Consider the following 14,160-nt stretch of genomic DNA (forward strand, 5'->3'; position numbering starts at 1 on the left):
GACTTTCTTCCCGAGGACGAAGAGGCTTGTTTTATACACCACTCTTTAATTTTAGTCCGAGTCCTTTTCCAATCTCCAACACAAAAACAAACTGTAAGCCCACCACACACATTCACATGCTAACTAACTCCAGAAACCTAAACGGCAGTTTTAGGGGTTTCCTTACACTATTCGGGGATTCCCCATCGATTTTAAATTGAAATACCTTACAATATCGGTTAATCCGGAGCTCGATTAAACGCGTCTCGGATAAACGGGGTTCTACTGTATATCCGACAAACATTTATGCAAGATACCTCACAGAGGTTAGTCTCAGAGGTTAGCAGCAGGACCGTGCTAAGATTATTCGAGTAGATCACCTACAGACTGGTATTACTTACCTTTCATTAGTGCAGGAAAGATCCCATCCGAACAGCAAAGTGCCTTGGACTCGATTAATTTCAATGCGGCTAGACTGCATCTATGACTCCTTCGTCAAAGAGAAAGTTCGTTAACTAGTAACAGCTCCATCATTAACAAAGCCTCAAGCAGAGAAGAAACATCCTATGTACCAATACTCTAACAGATCTGAAACCATGTCTGAAGACTATCGAGAAGAGATACATACATACAAAAAATAAATATTTCGAAATAATGAAATCTAGAGATACCCCTTTTTCCGAAAGGATGTACAGATTTTAGAGTCAAGTCAAAACACAAAAATAGGAGGGAAGTCCCAGTATGGTGTGTCCATACTTTTCAGCAATGGTCTGTTTTTGTCTGTAAAACTTCAAATAGTTGGTTTTTGGTATAGTAACCCTTAAAATACAAATTGTTATCTATTAAAAAACTTTGTATTTCATCTTTCCTCGAATTTTTATTCGGTAGTTTGATGAGCTGATAGAAAGCGTTGTCAAGGACTATTACACTATTCGCATCCAAATTTACCTGCTCATCTGCTCATCTTTATCTCCAAGATATGCATAAGCTTAAAGACACAATATTATTATGATGATTATTAATTTACGAGATTTACCGAAGGATTCTTTACAATTTATATTTAGATTTTCTATGACATGAATGTAATTAGAATTAAATAAATAAACTTTGTAATTGAATAAAATTGCAGCAGTCACATAATGATAAAAAATCACATAATTATTAAAAAAATCGAATTCGAATTTTTTTTGAGATTTCAACGAACAAAAAGCACATCGACTTTTTAAAAAAAGTTGATATTTCGACGCGAGAATTTTCGATTGAAAATTAGGATGCTTTTTTGATATTTAGTCAAAATAAGGTGAAAAAAATAAATATTTCAAATCAAATAAATTACAGTGTATTTGGGACATAAAAAGTTAAGTTTTCACCAAATTTCGCAGATTTTTTTTTTGAAAAAGATAAAAATAAAAAACAGAAACTTGGTTATTCGAATTTTTCACATAAATTTTGAGGTTATGTGAACTCAGATCGCCCGTAATTTATTTTTCCTTTCCTTATTTTACTTTTTACCATTTTTGAAGGCTTCAGCCCTGGTCTATGATTCAAGAATATCCGCTCGTTCTGGGAGACTATTTTCGAATATATTGTTGTTGAACTTTCATTTTTTATATTTAAGAATGAGTACCTACTTGTAGACAAACAGCCACATAGCATTATCATTTTATAATCGAAATTTCAAACTGTCGGTTAACCATAGACATATTTACAATCAATAAGAGCATAGAAGTAGTTTTTTGAATGCTGGAAAGATCAATCATTCCACATTTGCAAATTATCTTTTAGCTAGCTAGAAGGGCATGAGTTTATTCACGACTATTTAGAAAAGATAAGTTTCTGACTCTTTCTAATTCTTTTAGAATATTTAGAAATAAATAATAGTGAAATAATAATGAATGACCAAATATAATTGAATAACTAACTGAATATTTTTCAAATGTAGAAACTGGTAATTAACTGATACATAAGCTCATGTAATTTCATTCATTACATGTTTAATAAAATTAGTTTGTACACTTTCTCTTCTTTTCTTATGTTAATGTTACAATACACTATAATTTTGAATGTTGACCAGTTTTTGGTGTCAACAAAAAATAAAAGTAACTTTGCACCAAAAACTTCGAAAATTATTTTATTCTTTAAAAAAACTGACCGTGGTGAACCCAATAGCTTTGTAAGACGTTTTTACACGCTCAGTTTGGCATCAGTTCAGTCCACGACCTTGATCATATGAACTGATGACAAATTGATTGACCCATGAACGACATTACTCTATCATTCATCATTATGACGGGTGAGTAATGACGTTCACGGGTTAATCAGTTTGTCATCAGTTCATTCGTGATCAAGGTCGTGGACTGAACTGATGCCAAACTGAGCGTGTAACACCGGTCTAATTGGTTGATTACAGGTTTTTCGAATGAGCCATCGTTGATGTCTATTCATCATTTCAGCAAATGCTTTTCTTAGTCTCTATATTAAAAAATGGTTCACTCAGATGACCATCAGTTCAAATCTAGATGCATTTTTCAATGCTGAAAACTTTTATAAGTTTGGCATATGGTGCATACTTTGGGGATGACACTGTATTACTTATACATGAACTGGAAGAATTTTGCTGAATGAAAGTTTAAGAATTTTTTAAAATGGGTATTTCTTGTCAAACCCAATTTTGCCATAGAAAAACAGTTTTATAATGAATATAGGCTGCGTGCTTTATAGACACCTCAAGGACTTCAAAAGTTGGGATTGATATCAGAGTTGAATCAGAATGAATGACATCTGCCTAGGTGTGTTAATGTAGTGGGCAATGTTTTTATCCATTGATGGATGATAAGTTTGTGAAAAATTCAAGGAAATTGATATAATATGGTATACCTACCGGTTTTCCCCATAACTGAAGATTTACATACGCGTTTGTTTTTCAACTTCCTTTCAAAACCAACGTTCCTATCTGTTGATGTCGTTTGCTTGGCAGCACTTGATGTGTTAGTCGGTTACATTAGCGACTTGCTGATTTCTTCTCTTTGGATGCTCTTTTTGGACTCGCTATGAACGTTCAAAGGCATCTTGATTTCATAATGTATAAACTGGATATTGGCATTAGGGCGAGCTCTCTAACGGTAGGTAATTCGTCATTCTTCGAAGGCGATAACGGCAGATCTGTTTTTTACAATCTCTATACTCTCTACGTACAAACCTTGAAGACGAAAAGTACAAAAGCCATTCTTTTTCAAAATTGTCTTTTAAGCTTTCCAAAACTGTTGATCACCACCTACGAGCATATTTGTTGGAGTTATATTCGTTCCCTTGAATACCCATGTGTCAACTTTCAATTGATCTCGACCTTGTAATCAATAAGCACGACGATATCGATTGTGATACCAGTTATTGAAACGAATATCGTATCTATTTGATAATAAAATTGTTTATTCTGAAGTATGTATTGAATTGATTAGTTCACTTAGGTCATATGCTTTTCTTTTTCGATTGGAATAAAAACCTTTTTAAACAATTATTGTTCTACTACCCTTGTCGTAACTAATTAATTTTTATTGGAAGATTATGAACAGAATAGTACCATTTGAAGTGCCAATGAATTTATTTCAATTATAGATGGAAGCCAAAATGTGCTAACATACATATGAACTTGTATAATTATTAAAAGGTAAAGTCAAGCAATCAATAGTTGATTTTTTTATTAATACCAGAAACATTTTTTAATTTCTAGAAGAAATAGGAAAAATAGGAAATAGAAAAACCAATTGAAAAAGGCCCCCAAAATGTTAATCAGCGAAATAAATCTCTTAATTAGCTTTTCATTGTTAATATATATGCCAGGAGATCCAGCGGATTGTTTGGCCGCCAGTTTTGCTAGCGTTACTCAGGGTGCACGTGTAGTATTCTACTACAACCGCGAACTAGCTTTACATCCACCAAACAGGCAAGAATCTCTCATCTCCTTAAACGATCAAAAATTATAGCCACACTGAAACCAGGCAAGCCAAACGATATGCCACAAAGTTACCGCCCGATCGCTCTACTCAGCAGATCTACAAGCTTCTAGAAAGGCCCTTCTTGTACAACAGAATTAGTCAGAAGATATTGGATAAAATTCCTGTTGAGCAGGCAGGTTTCCGCCCTAACAGAAACTGCACAGATCAAGTCCTATCACTAACCTCATTCATAGAAGCTTGCTTCCAGAATCAGCTAAAGACAGCAGCCGTCTTTACATATCTGACGGCTGCGTACCATATCTGTATGAAGAGCAGGCATCATTTTCAAAAAGACAAGTAGACCTGATATATGATATGTTATCCAATAGAAACTTCCAAGTACCTACTCCTGGGTAATAACATGAGTACTCAGAAGAAGCTCAATGACGGCTTACCACAGGGATCAGTACTTGCTCCCAGCTGTTCAGCTTATATATTGCTAACATGCCTGAAAAAGTTCGAGAAAGTTCGGATACGCTGACGACTGGACACTAGCTGCTAGACACAAAGATATTGAAGTCACCGAGGATATCCTAACAAACGACCTTCTAGCTATAGGGCAATACTTTCGCAAGTGGAAACTAAAACCAAGTGCTGCTAAGACAGAAGTCTCTAGTTTCTACCTGAACAACAAATTAGCTAATAGAAAACTGCAAAACTACTTTGAAGGCATGCTACTTAAACACAATAAACAACCTATATACCTAGGGGTTACACCAGGCAGAACGTTGAGTTTTGAAGAACACTTGGCAAAAACCGCAGCTAAGATCAAAACGCTTAAGAACATCCTCCAGAAACTATACGGCACCACTTGGGAAGCATCAGCCTCCACACTGAAGTCTTCAGCCCTGGGCTTGGTGTATTCAGCAGCTGAATATTGTGCCCCGGTGTGGCTTAGCCACATAGCCCCTCCTCACCTCCGTAGAGAGCACGCTCTTGTCAGGGAATTCAAGATCATTAATGATCGTCAACCACCGATCCATTCCGATACCCTCGCCCTCGTAAGAAACTGACTTCGCTCCAGGCATAACCCTCTCAGAATCGGAAAGTGTCTGCATAATTGCCGGTTTTGACATAACTGTCCGCTGGCGAGAAGAATGGGAGGTCAATGCTCCACTAGCCTACCACAACGTGCCTTGCATATCCAGCAAACCATATGGAATCGACTTACCCCGCAAAGCATGGTCAACTCTGAATAGAATTGAAACCAAATGCGGGAGATGCGCTGACTCACTTTTCAAATGGGGTAAAAACCCCATTTGGTAAACCTAATTTTCTCTGTCTTTTTATGCTTTTATACAATTATTTTTGTTAACTTTTATGATGTGAATAAGCCATACGCTAAATATGTCCACAGGTTACAGTCTACTTCCTTAAACAGCAGAGTACCTGTTACGTAGGCGTACATAACCGAGGCGGGTAAAAAGTGAAAAAATGTATTTTTTCATACATTCGATGTTGTATGATTTAATATAACAAAAATAACAAAAATATAGAACTCTCACCTCAATAGTTAATAGATTTTTTTCTAATTAAACACCCAAAATTGTTTTTACTTTCGAATTTCGATTAAAATTTTTAATACCTTCTATGTAAATCAGTCTTTAATGTATCACAAAGCTGCACAGCTTATTTCTATGCTTTCAGTGATAGATAGGCCAAAAGAAATTGTGAAAAAATTTAAAGGAAGTAAATATCAGCTGGGAAAAACAAAACAAAAATCGATTTTAATCGAAAATGATGGAATTATTTGCTGGAGGAAATATTACCTAAGGTAGATGAGAGTTTCGACGTGAGATCTGAAAGATTTATTATCTGGACGAAACTTGGCTTAACGAAGGATATACATTTGGAAAATATATGGCAAGACAAAAAATTACAAGTTCACGTTAAGCATTTTCAGAAGGTTGTTCAATCGGGTTGAAGTTGCCTTCTGGAAAAAAAAGCGACTGACAATTACTCACGATAGAAGTGTTGATGGTTTTGTTGAAGGCGGTTTACTTATGTTTGAGTCAAAAGAAAATATTGAGCAAAAGTTCACTCTGTGATTTGATGGGTAATGCAAGTTATCATTCTATGAAAGTTTGAAAAATATCAGCTAATGCATGTAGAAAAGCCGATAACATTGAGTGGCCTAAACAAAAAAAATATAAGATGAAAGTATGGTTAAAAAAAAGTATTGTTCATAGTAGGTATGTTTAAATGAACTCGTTTCACGGAATATGTAGTAAACAAGATGGCACAGTAACGAAATATTTCAAAGTATTCAAGAATATAGTTCAATTTATGCATTTTTCTTGTTTATCTTTTGAAAAGAATGAAAAATATTTCATTTTCATTAGAATTTCTTACACCTTGAGTTACCCTTTCTGGTCTGGTCTGGATTCCTAGCCATACTGGCCTGGAAGGCAATGAAGCTGCTGACACTCTTGCAAAGGAGGGTGCTGCAAGCGACTTCACTGGACCAGAACCTGTCATTGGCATCGCTTTGGGCTTTGCCAAACAAACACTCAAAACCTGGATGGCAAGAAGAGTTATGGACTTCTGGCAGAATCTTCCAGGATTGGCTCACGTCAAGGCGTTTATTCACCCTTCGAAGCTTGATTCCAAACAGTTGTTGGACTAGAGTAGGGATGAACTACTATGTCTAACAGGCCTTCTTACAGGTCACTGTCATTTGAATCATCACATGCAGAGACTTGGACTGTCGGAAGACAGTGTGTGTCGCCTCTGTCTGGAAAATGATGAAACTGCAGAGCATATACTTTGTGCCTGCCCCGCTGGGGACCGAATCAGGTTCTTTGAGTTCGGCAGATCCGTACTCTCACCGTATCTGACCTGAAAGACCACTCACCATACAAACTAATCGGCTTCGTTAAGAAGCTGGGTTTATTTGGCCGAGTGTGAGTCACAATAAACCCTTATGGGTTGCGGTGGAGGGTCGAATAGACCCACTCACTTTAAACCTACCTACCTACCCTTTCTGGTTTGTTGTGTGGCTTTGTCCTGGTTTTTTATAATGGAAAAACTGTCTGAAAACAGTTGCTCAGTTTTTGGTGTAAGAAGCCTTGTGGGTCTATAAAACATAAAAAGGAGGGGATTTATCTTCAATTTTTTATTGATTCGACCGTTACTTAATGAAGATCCATAGTAATTTCATAAACTACACCTCACAATTTGATCCCCACAAACTTTATTTGAAAAATATCACATGTTTCGCTAATAGAGTAGCTTTATCAAGTGCTTCAAATCACTTGATAGTGCTACTGTGTTAGTGATTTGATAAAGCTACTGTGTTAGTAATTTGAATCACTTGATAAAGAAAGCTACTCTGTTGGCGATACATGTTGTGCTATTTTTCAAATAAAGTTTGTGGACCGTTACTTGATCCATAGTAATTTCATAAACTACACCTCACGATTTGATCCCCACAAACTTTATTTGAAAAATATCATATGTTTCGCCAGTTTTAGTGATTTGAATCACTTGATAAAGCTACTGTGTTGGCGAAATATGTTGTGCTATTTTGCAAATAAAGTTTGTAGAGATCAAATCGTGAGGTGTAGTTTATGAAATTCAATTTTTTCCCTGGTTTAGTTTGTTAACTTTAAAATACTAGTATTTATACTGAATAAAAAGATCATAAAATACGCAGTACACAATAAGAAATATAAAAAACCAGAAATATGAAACAGACAATATAAGGATATGAATGTGAGATAAATTAATTATATATGAAGTGTGATAGGTCAGTTTTCAGTAGCTCCAGAGAAGGGGGTTATGTTTATAAGCATATATAAAAACCATTGGATGAATTGAGTTGAATATAAATCAATTGAATGTTTTCAGGTGGGAGCAGAAAAAGACGTTTCCTTTGACAATGGCTTGGACGGTTCGGTAGCAGAAGACTGCTTTTTCGCAATGCAAGCTTACAGCAAAGGATACAGCTTCAATTTCATTGAAGGCGAGATGTGGGAAAAATCACCTTTCACCCTTTGGGATTTTGTACAGCAACGGAAACGATGGATGCAGGGAATCCTCCTTGTGGTCCACTCGAAATCCATACCTTTTAAAAATAAAATATTCTTAGGTTGCTCTTGCTACTCTTGGCTAACTTTACCCTTGTCTATTTCCAATGTGCTACTGGCTTCAAAATTTCCCATTCCTTGTCCACCCGCTATTGATTTTTTGGTCGCATTTATCGGAGCCGTCAATATATACATGTTTATATTTGGTGTTATTAAATCATTCACGGTGTACAGGTTTGGGCTGAGCAGATTTTTACTGTGTGTTGTGGCGGCAGTGATAGTGATTCCTTTCAACTTGATAATTGAAAATATAGCTATTATTTGGTGTATTTTAGGAAAGAAACACAAATTTTATGTTGTCAATAAGAGCGTGGGGCCTGCCATTACTGTCTAAGTTCAACAATATATTTATTGTCAGTCTGAATTATAATTTTGATCGATTGATAATCAGTGTGAATTGGTATCCAAAATGGTTTGAATGTTTCATCTGAATCGTGACAGGCTCTTGAACAGAATAATAATTGAACTGTAATCAGGAAATTTCAATTACTGTTATTTATCAGTAAAAAGCTACAAAACTCTGAGGTGCTTTCTGAATGTACTCGACGTATTTTAAGAGCACGGATAGGGTGGAATAATTCTCCAATGCTCACAATTATTGCAATATTGTAGTCATAGTCCAAAGATGCTGTTTCGCTCAAATATTTTCCAATAAGATACGCTGAAGATTAGATATAAAAGTCCTCTTTCATAAATGAAATGATTTCATTGGGAATATACATTTTTGAACCAAGAGGAGCAAAATTTTTTTGTAGAATAAATACACGTATTCAATATCAGCTATCAGTAATTTCAATTTCACATGTAGAAGTGGATTTTGAAAGTTTATTACCAAATATACGATCAGTTCAATTTAGATTTGTCCACTGTAAAAAATATAGTAAATATCCTTTTTTTTTCTGAATTACAATTCAGTTAATTTGCTCCATTGGAACGGATCAAAGAATGGAACATGATCAAGTTCTTAAACTTACCGATGAATTCACTGATGGATTCATCTATTGGTCCATTTGAAACGTTAGTGTGTTTGTATTGGTTAAAGCGATCCATTGGAAATTTTCTGTTGAATTTTATAACTAATGGAGCTAATTTACTTGAAATCATGTTATTGGAAATTTTACTACAAAGGGGCCAAGAATGACTTATTATTGACAAAATTGTTAAGGCTTTCGTGGCCGAGGTTTTTAGTGTTACTATTATTCGGGTTCGAAGGCTGTGTAATTTTGGAATTTTTCATGACGTTTCGCTGGAACGAGTGGCTAGCTTCTTCAAAGGTTTATATGTCCTGTGTTGATATCCGATGACTAAATATTACGGTTTCCTGACCTGTATACCTGAATTAGGCAATTTGTCGGTAACATAAATTGACCCTTTTCTACCTGGCGTCATGCTGTTTGCTATCATGGAACTTCTCAGAATGGGATTCCATATTCGATTTAGTTTCTCCGCTTCTTCTTTTCTGTTGAAATTATCCGTATGTTTGTGGATCTCTGTTTTCTCCCGTACCAGTCGGCAATTTCAAACATAATCCTGTAGTTTTCTTCACTAAGTGCGTGTTCTGCGACAGACGACTTGTCCCTTTGACCTAGTCTGCAGTTTCTTTCATGCTCCTTCAGCCTTGTTCCCATGGATCATTTGGTGGTTCCGATATATATACCTTTCCACAATTGCGATAAACCCCTGCTGCTGATAATTGCATACCTTGAAAAAGTACCCAATCCAGATACAATTATTAGCACTCCAAACTACCTGACACCTGTAATATAGTCATCGGATATGAACCCAGCATGCATAAACCTCTGAGGAAGCTAGCCACTCGCGCCAGCAAAACGTCAGGAAAAATTCCAAGAATACACAGCCTTCGAACCCGAAAAATAGTTACAATGATGTTTGAAATATTGCCTTTCATGTTTTATGTAAAGTCCAAACCTGCATGTAGCATTCTACTTTAAAATGATTTAATATGATCTCGGTTAACCCTAACTCTAATTGAAGTCGTTTGCCATGGTTGAATTTTCGTTATTTTTATGGTAGACAAACTTTGTTACAGAATCATTTTCCATTTTCCTCAAATATATTATGCATTTGTATTTTGAAATATCAAATATTCCTTTTCAACATTACCTTTCAGAAGGAAATCTTAAAAAATAATAACCAGGTACCAAGAAGTCAATTGTACTTAGCTCCAAAATTTAAAGAAAACCATGAAAATGGAAAATGTCGATTGGCAATAATTATTTATAATTTTGAGTTTGTATTCGCAAGATGACTGAATATCCATTTACAATAGATATGGGTAAATAAATGCATATCAATGTATAAGTTAAAAAATATTCTAAGTAGGTTTGAAATGAGTATAGCTACTTATATAGGCTTAAAGGTTTGTCATTGCCCAATTAAGGTACTCACTAATATTATTTATATTATTTATCAATTTAAATATAATTCAGAAGTATCAATGAGAAATTTGTATATGTAGTAGAATAGTTGAAAAAGTGGCAAAACTACAGAATAATTAATTTATTGCAATTCCATTTTCAACTTTTCAAATAAATATATCAATTGATAATTTTATACCATTTGAACAAACTTCTAAATTTCAAAACAATGTTAGTACTGTTGATGCGAATAAAAAGCATATTTCAGTTCAATAAATATCGGAAGTCATACAAACAATTGTATTTTGAATTTCAGTGAAGGTTGAATTCCTAAATATTTTCTTCTTTATCATTTTTAGTGGATGTCTTTATGGGTATAAATCAATTGTGCCAATGATATAACTTTCATTATTCTACTACAGCTACAGAAGCATTAAGTTTAGACATAATTTTTCTACTCTCATCACTTGTTCCAAAATGTCACTGAACCCTGGTAATCTTCATGGTTGCAATTTATTTATAAATATTTACTGATCCCGGTGATTCATCAGTCACATTGAGAGATATGTTTTTATCTCGTGTTCTTCCTGAATCTTATTTAAATTTAATTTTTCATGTTATTAGTCAGGCGAAATTTGCTAACAATAAGATACACTTTCTCAATATTTTTTATTTTACATTATTTCATGTGTAGTTTGCTCTCAAATTCTATAGTTAAGTCATCTGTGATTCATTTGTATCTTTTAAAACAAACTAAACTCATTCATCATCAAATTGAAGAGTAAAGTGGAAAATGGCATTTTGAAATAATCAAACTGATATCATTTTCTATTGTTTGATTGATTTATATTATCCAGCATTTGCACTATTCATATTATGTGTAACATTGATATTGGCAAATATTTGTTGAAAATTCCCAGTTTGATTTCATCATTTGTCAATATATCTGTGTACCCGAGGAATTAGGAAACTTATTCTACAGAAACCCCAAATGTTTAGACAGTTGGTAATTGAAATTGTTTTTGAACTCTGCAGTGAATAATCGTTGATTTTTAAATTCGTTTGTCAATAAATTATAGCAATTCCTCACCTGAATCAGCTTGTTTTAACATGGAGAAACTCAGTGCAACTTAACGAGAATATCTTGAAATTTCTAGAAAGATCCTTCAACCAATATATTACAAATGTTATTGGCAACTTTTACTATGTAAAAAAGCAATTTCACCAAAATGGAGGTTCATTAGAAGGTGTCCTGCCACTCAAACCTTTTAATGAAATTTAACATCAATGTGTCACCTACAACTAAATCCACTCTACGGAGGTATTTCTACCTACTATCTTGAGGGTTCTCATAAGGTTCCATCAGATAAAAGTGATTCCTCATAATATTTGCCAATGAACCCAAATGTTTTCCCCAATCTCTGAAGTCCTATATACTGTTTCCAAATGTACATTGAATTTAAATAAAAAAAGTTTAATTAGTTGTTCTAATTAAATTAAGTGATGTCATCCTTGTTTAGTCTCTTCTATGCTTATGTCAATTACTTATAAAGAAAAGGTCCAATCATTTCAACAAGCATATGGACATTTAAGAAAAAAATTTGGGTATTCATTGACATCTCAGCGATGTTTTTCCATGAATTTTTTCTTAAGGTTCCCTAGTATTCAAAGGCAATTTTCATTGAAAATCCGAATCATCTAATTATGAAATCGATATGAAGATATCCTTAAATTATTTGTTCTGCTATGATTATAATGAAAAAAGCAGATAGTAAAAAGTGCTTTTTGATTCTTTTCAGGATAATTACAATAGAGTGGCTTTCAGATCAGAATGTATTGTTAGCAAATTTATAGTTACATTGCAAATGAAACATTCTCTTGTTGTAACAGAAACCTATTTGGTTTATTTTGCAAAAGTTTCAAATTATCATTTGGGAAGAGAGCATGTTTCATTAAAATAAAAAACTGTCATGTTTCCTTATGAAATATGACAAGAAATTTCATTTTGGAAATGTGTTGATTAGAAAATTGTTGATTGTGTTGGTATGGGACTGACAGTTTTTAATTTTGTGTTTACTTTCTTCAAAAAATATGTTTTAGGAACTAGCCGATCCTGAAGAAGTACTATTACACTGTATCGTTCACTCTCCAATTGGTAGATTTTTTCAGGTATTAACTCTTAGGTAGGACGTTTTTTATAATCTGTAGGAAACAGGAGACCGAACCAAGAAGGCAGTTAACAGTTACCAAAAACCACAATTTTTTTTTAAATTTTGGAAAAATGATTCACCTCAAAACACAAAATGTGGCAATTAATGAAGGATATATTTTTAGGAGATTACTTTGCTTAAAAATATACGGGTTTTGTATCTGATAGTTATTGAACGTAATATGTTGTATTTATGTGTATCAATTAATTTTTTCAGAAGGTTGCATAAAAAAGCCATAAATAATCCTCCAGCAGTTTTCAATGTATAGATTGGTTTCAACACATTATATATACTGTATTATGGGGTTGTTGACGCGGGAACCATAAATTTGAACTTTCCAGACTTCCTAGCGAATTTCATTTGAAATGATTGTTAATTTGCCACCAGAAATATTTTAGGTGACTAAAATTGGACTTTGAAAAAATGGGGACTTGCTTTTGAAAAAGTGATTCTTAGAACAGAAAAATTATTGATGTTTCATCACAGTGGTCGGTCTCCTTTGCTATTGAGAAGACTTAACTTGTAACTAGTCATTCGTTTAATAAATTATAGTAGCTCCAATCACATTTATAGAAATACATTTTTTTGTTAGGATTCTTACTTGTTTCTTTGTACAGAATGGAAATGTAATGTATAATTAAAATCTTATTATGATGAGCAGAATGGTGTGTTTTGATTTGAACCTATCTCATTTATTAGTTGCACCCAGAATACAAACAAATTTTGTGATTCTTCCTATAAGGCATCATAATCTCTTCTATAAAATCTTTCATGTCTAACTAGACTGCACTATATGTGGGGGTTAAGATCATGTGAACCAGAATCGTAGTTCAAGAAAATATATGGTTATCATATTTGAAAACTTTTATCTTATTATGACTAAGTATTTTGTTTTTAATTAATGGAATCAAAATAATACTTTTATTAATGATGATTTTATTAACATCCCCTCGGGTATTGAGCCTATGTGGCAATACACACATTATTAGCCCATTTACTAGTAGAGCAACCGTTTCATAATTTTCAGTTTGTAATGAACAAATTAAATCTATGACGAAAAAATCCAGATTCCTACAAGTGAAATAGTAATGAAAAATTCAGAAAAATGAATAGGTATGTATCGGTATAGACTTGAAAAATAAAATAACCGTTTTTCTCACATTTTCAGAAATAAAGGTTCTATCAATTTTGTTATGAGTCAAAAACTCACAACGAACTTTTCCATTAATTGCAGCAGATTCCCTCTGTATTTCGAATAGATAATGCTGTTTCATTGTATTCCAACTATACCACAAAAAAGAAAACTGACTGTTTAAAAAAAAAAATCTGTTTTTCCGTTAACCAGCTGTCGCACCCCTACGAACGGCAAACCTCAGAAGTCGAAACCTGTGCGAGCTAAGGATTAACAAGGTCTTACCTTTTAACGTGTGATTCCTAACACGGGGTGGACGATAGCAAGTGAAAATAGATCGTTCAGACTAGGGCTTGAACCACCGACCAACACGGCATT

The 14,160-nt window shown here is 34.0% G+C and overlaps 1 protein-coding gene across 1 annotated transcript in view; it reads left to right on the forward strand.

Moving 5' to 3' along the window:
• egh (egghead) overlaps nt 1-13,313 on the forward strand; it is a 36,026-nt gene extending 22,713 nt beyond the window's left edge. The window contains exon 2 of the mRNA XM_023171037.2: nt 7,824-13,313. Coding sequence (XP_023026805.2) covers nt 7,824-8,396 — 573 coding nt within the window. The 3' untranslated portion in view covers nt 8,397-13,313. The remainder of the gene's footprint in view (nt 1-7,823) is intronic.
• Nucleotides 13,314-14,160: the final 847 nt, after the last annotated feature.

Source organism: Leptinotarsa decemlineata, unplaced genomic scaffold (assembly GCF_025532065.1).
Source record: "Leptinotarsa decemlineata unplaced genomic scaffold, Ldec_3_MD MMD2_tig00026328_RagTag_RagTag, whole genome shotgun sequence".
Classification (NCBI taxonomy): Eukaryota; Metazoa; Arthropoda; class Insecta; order Coleoptera; family Chrysomelidae; genus Leptinotarsa; species Leptinotarsa decemlineata.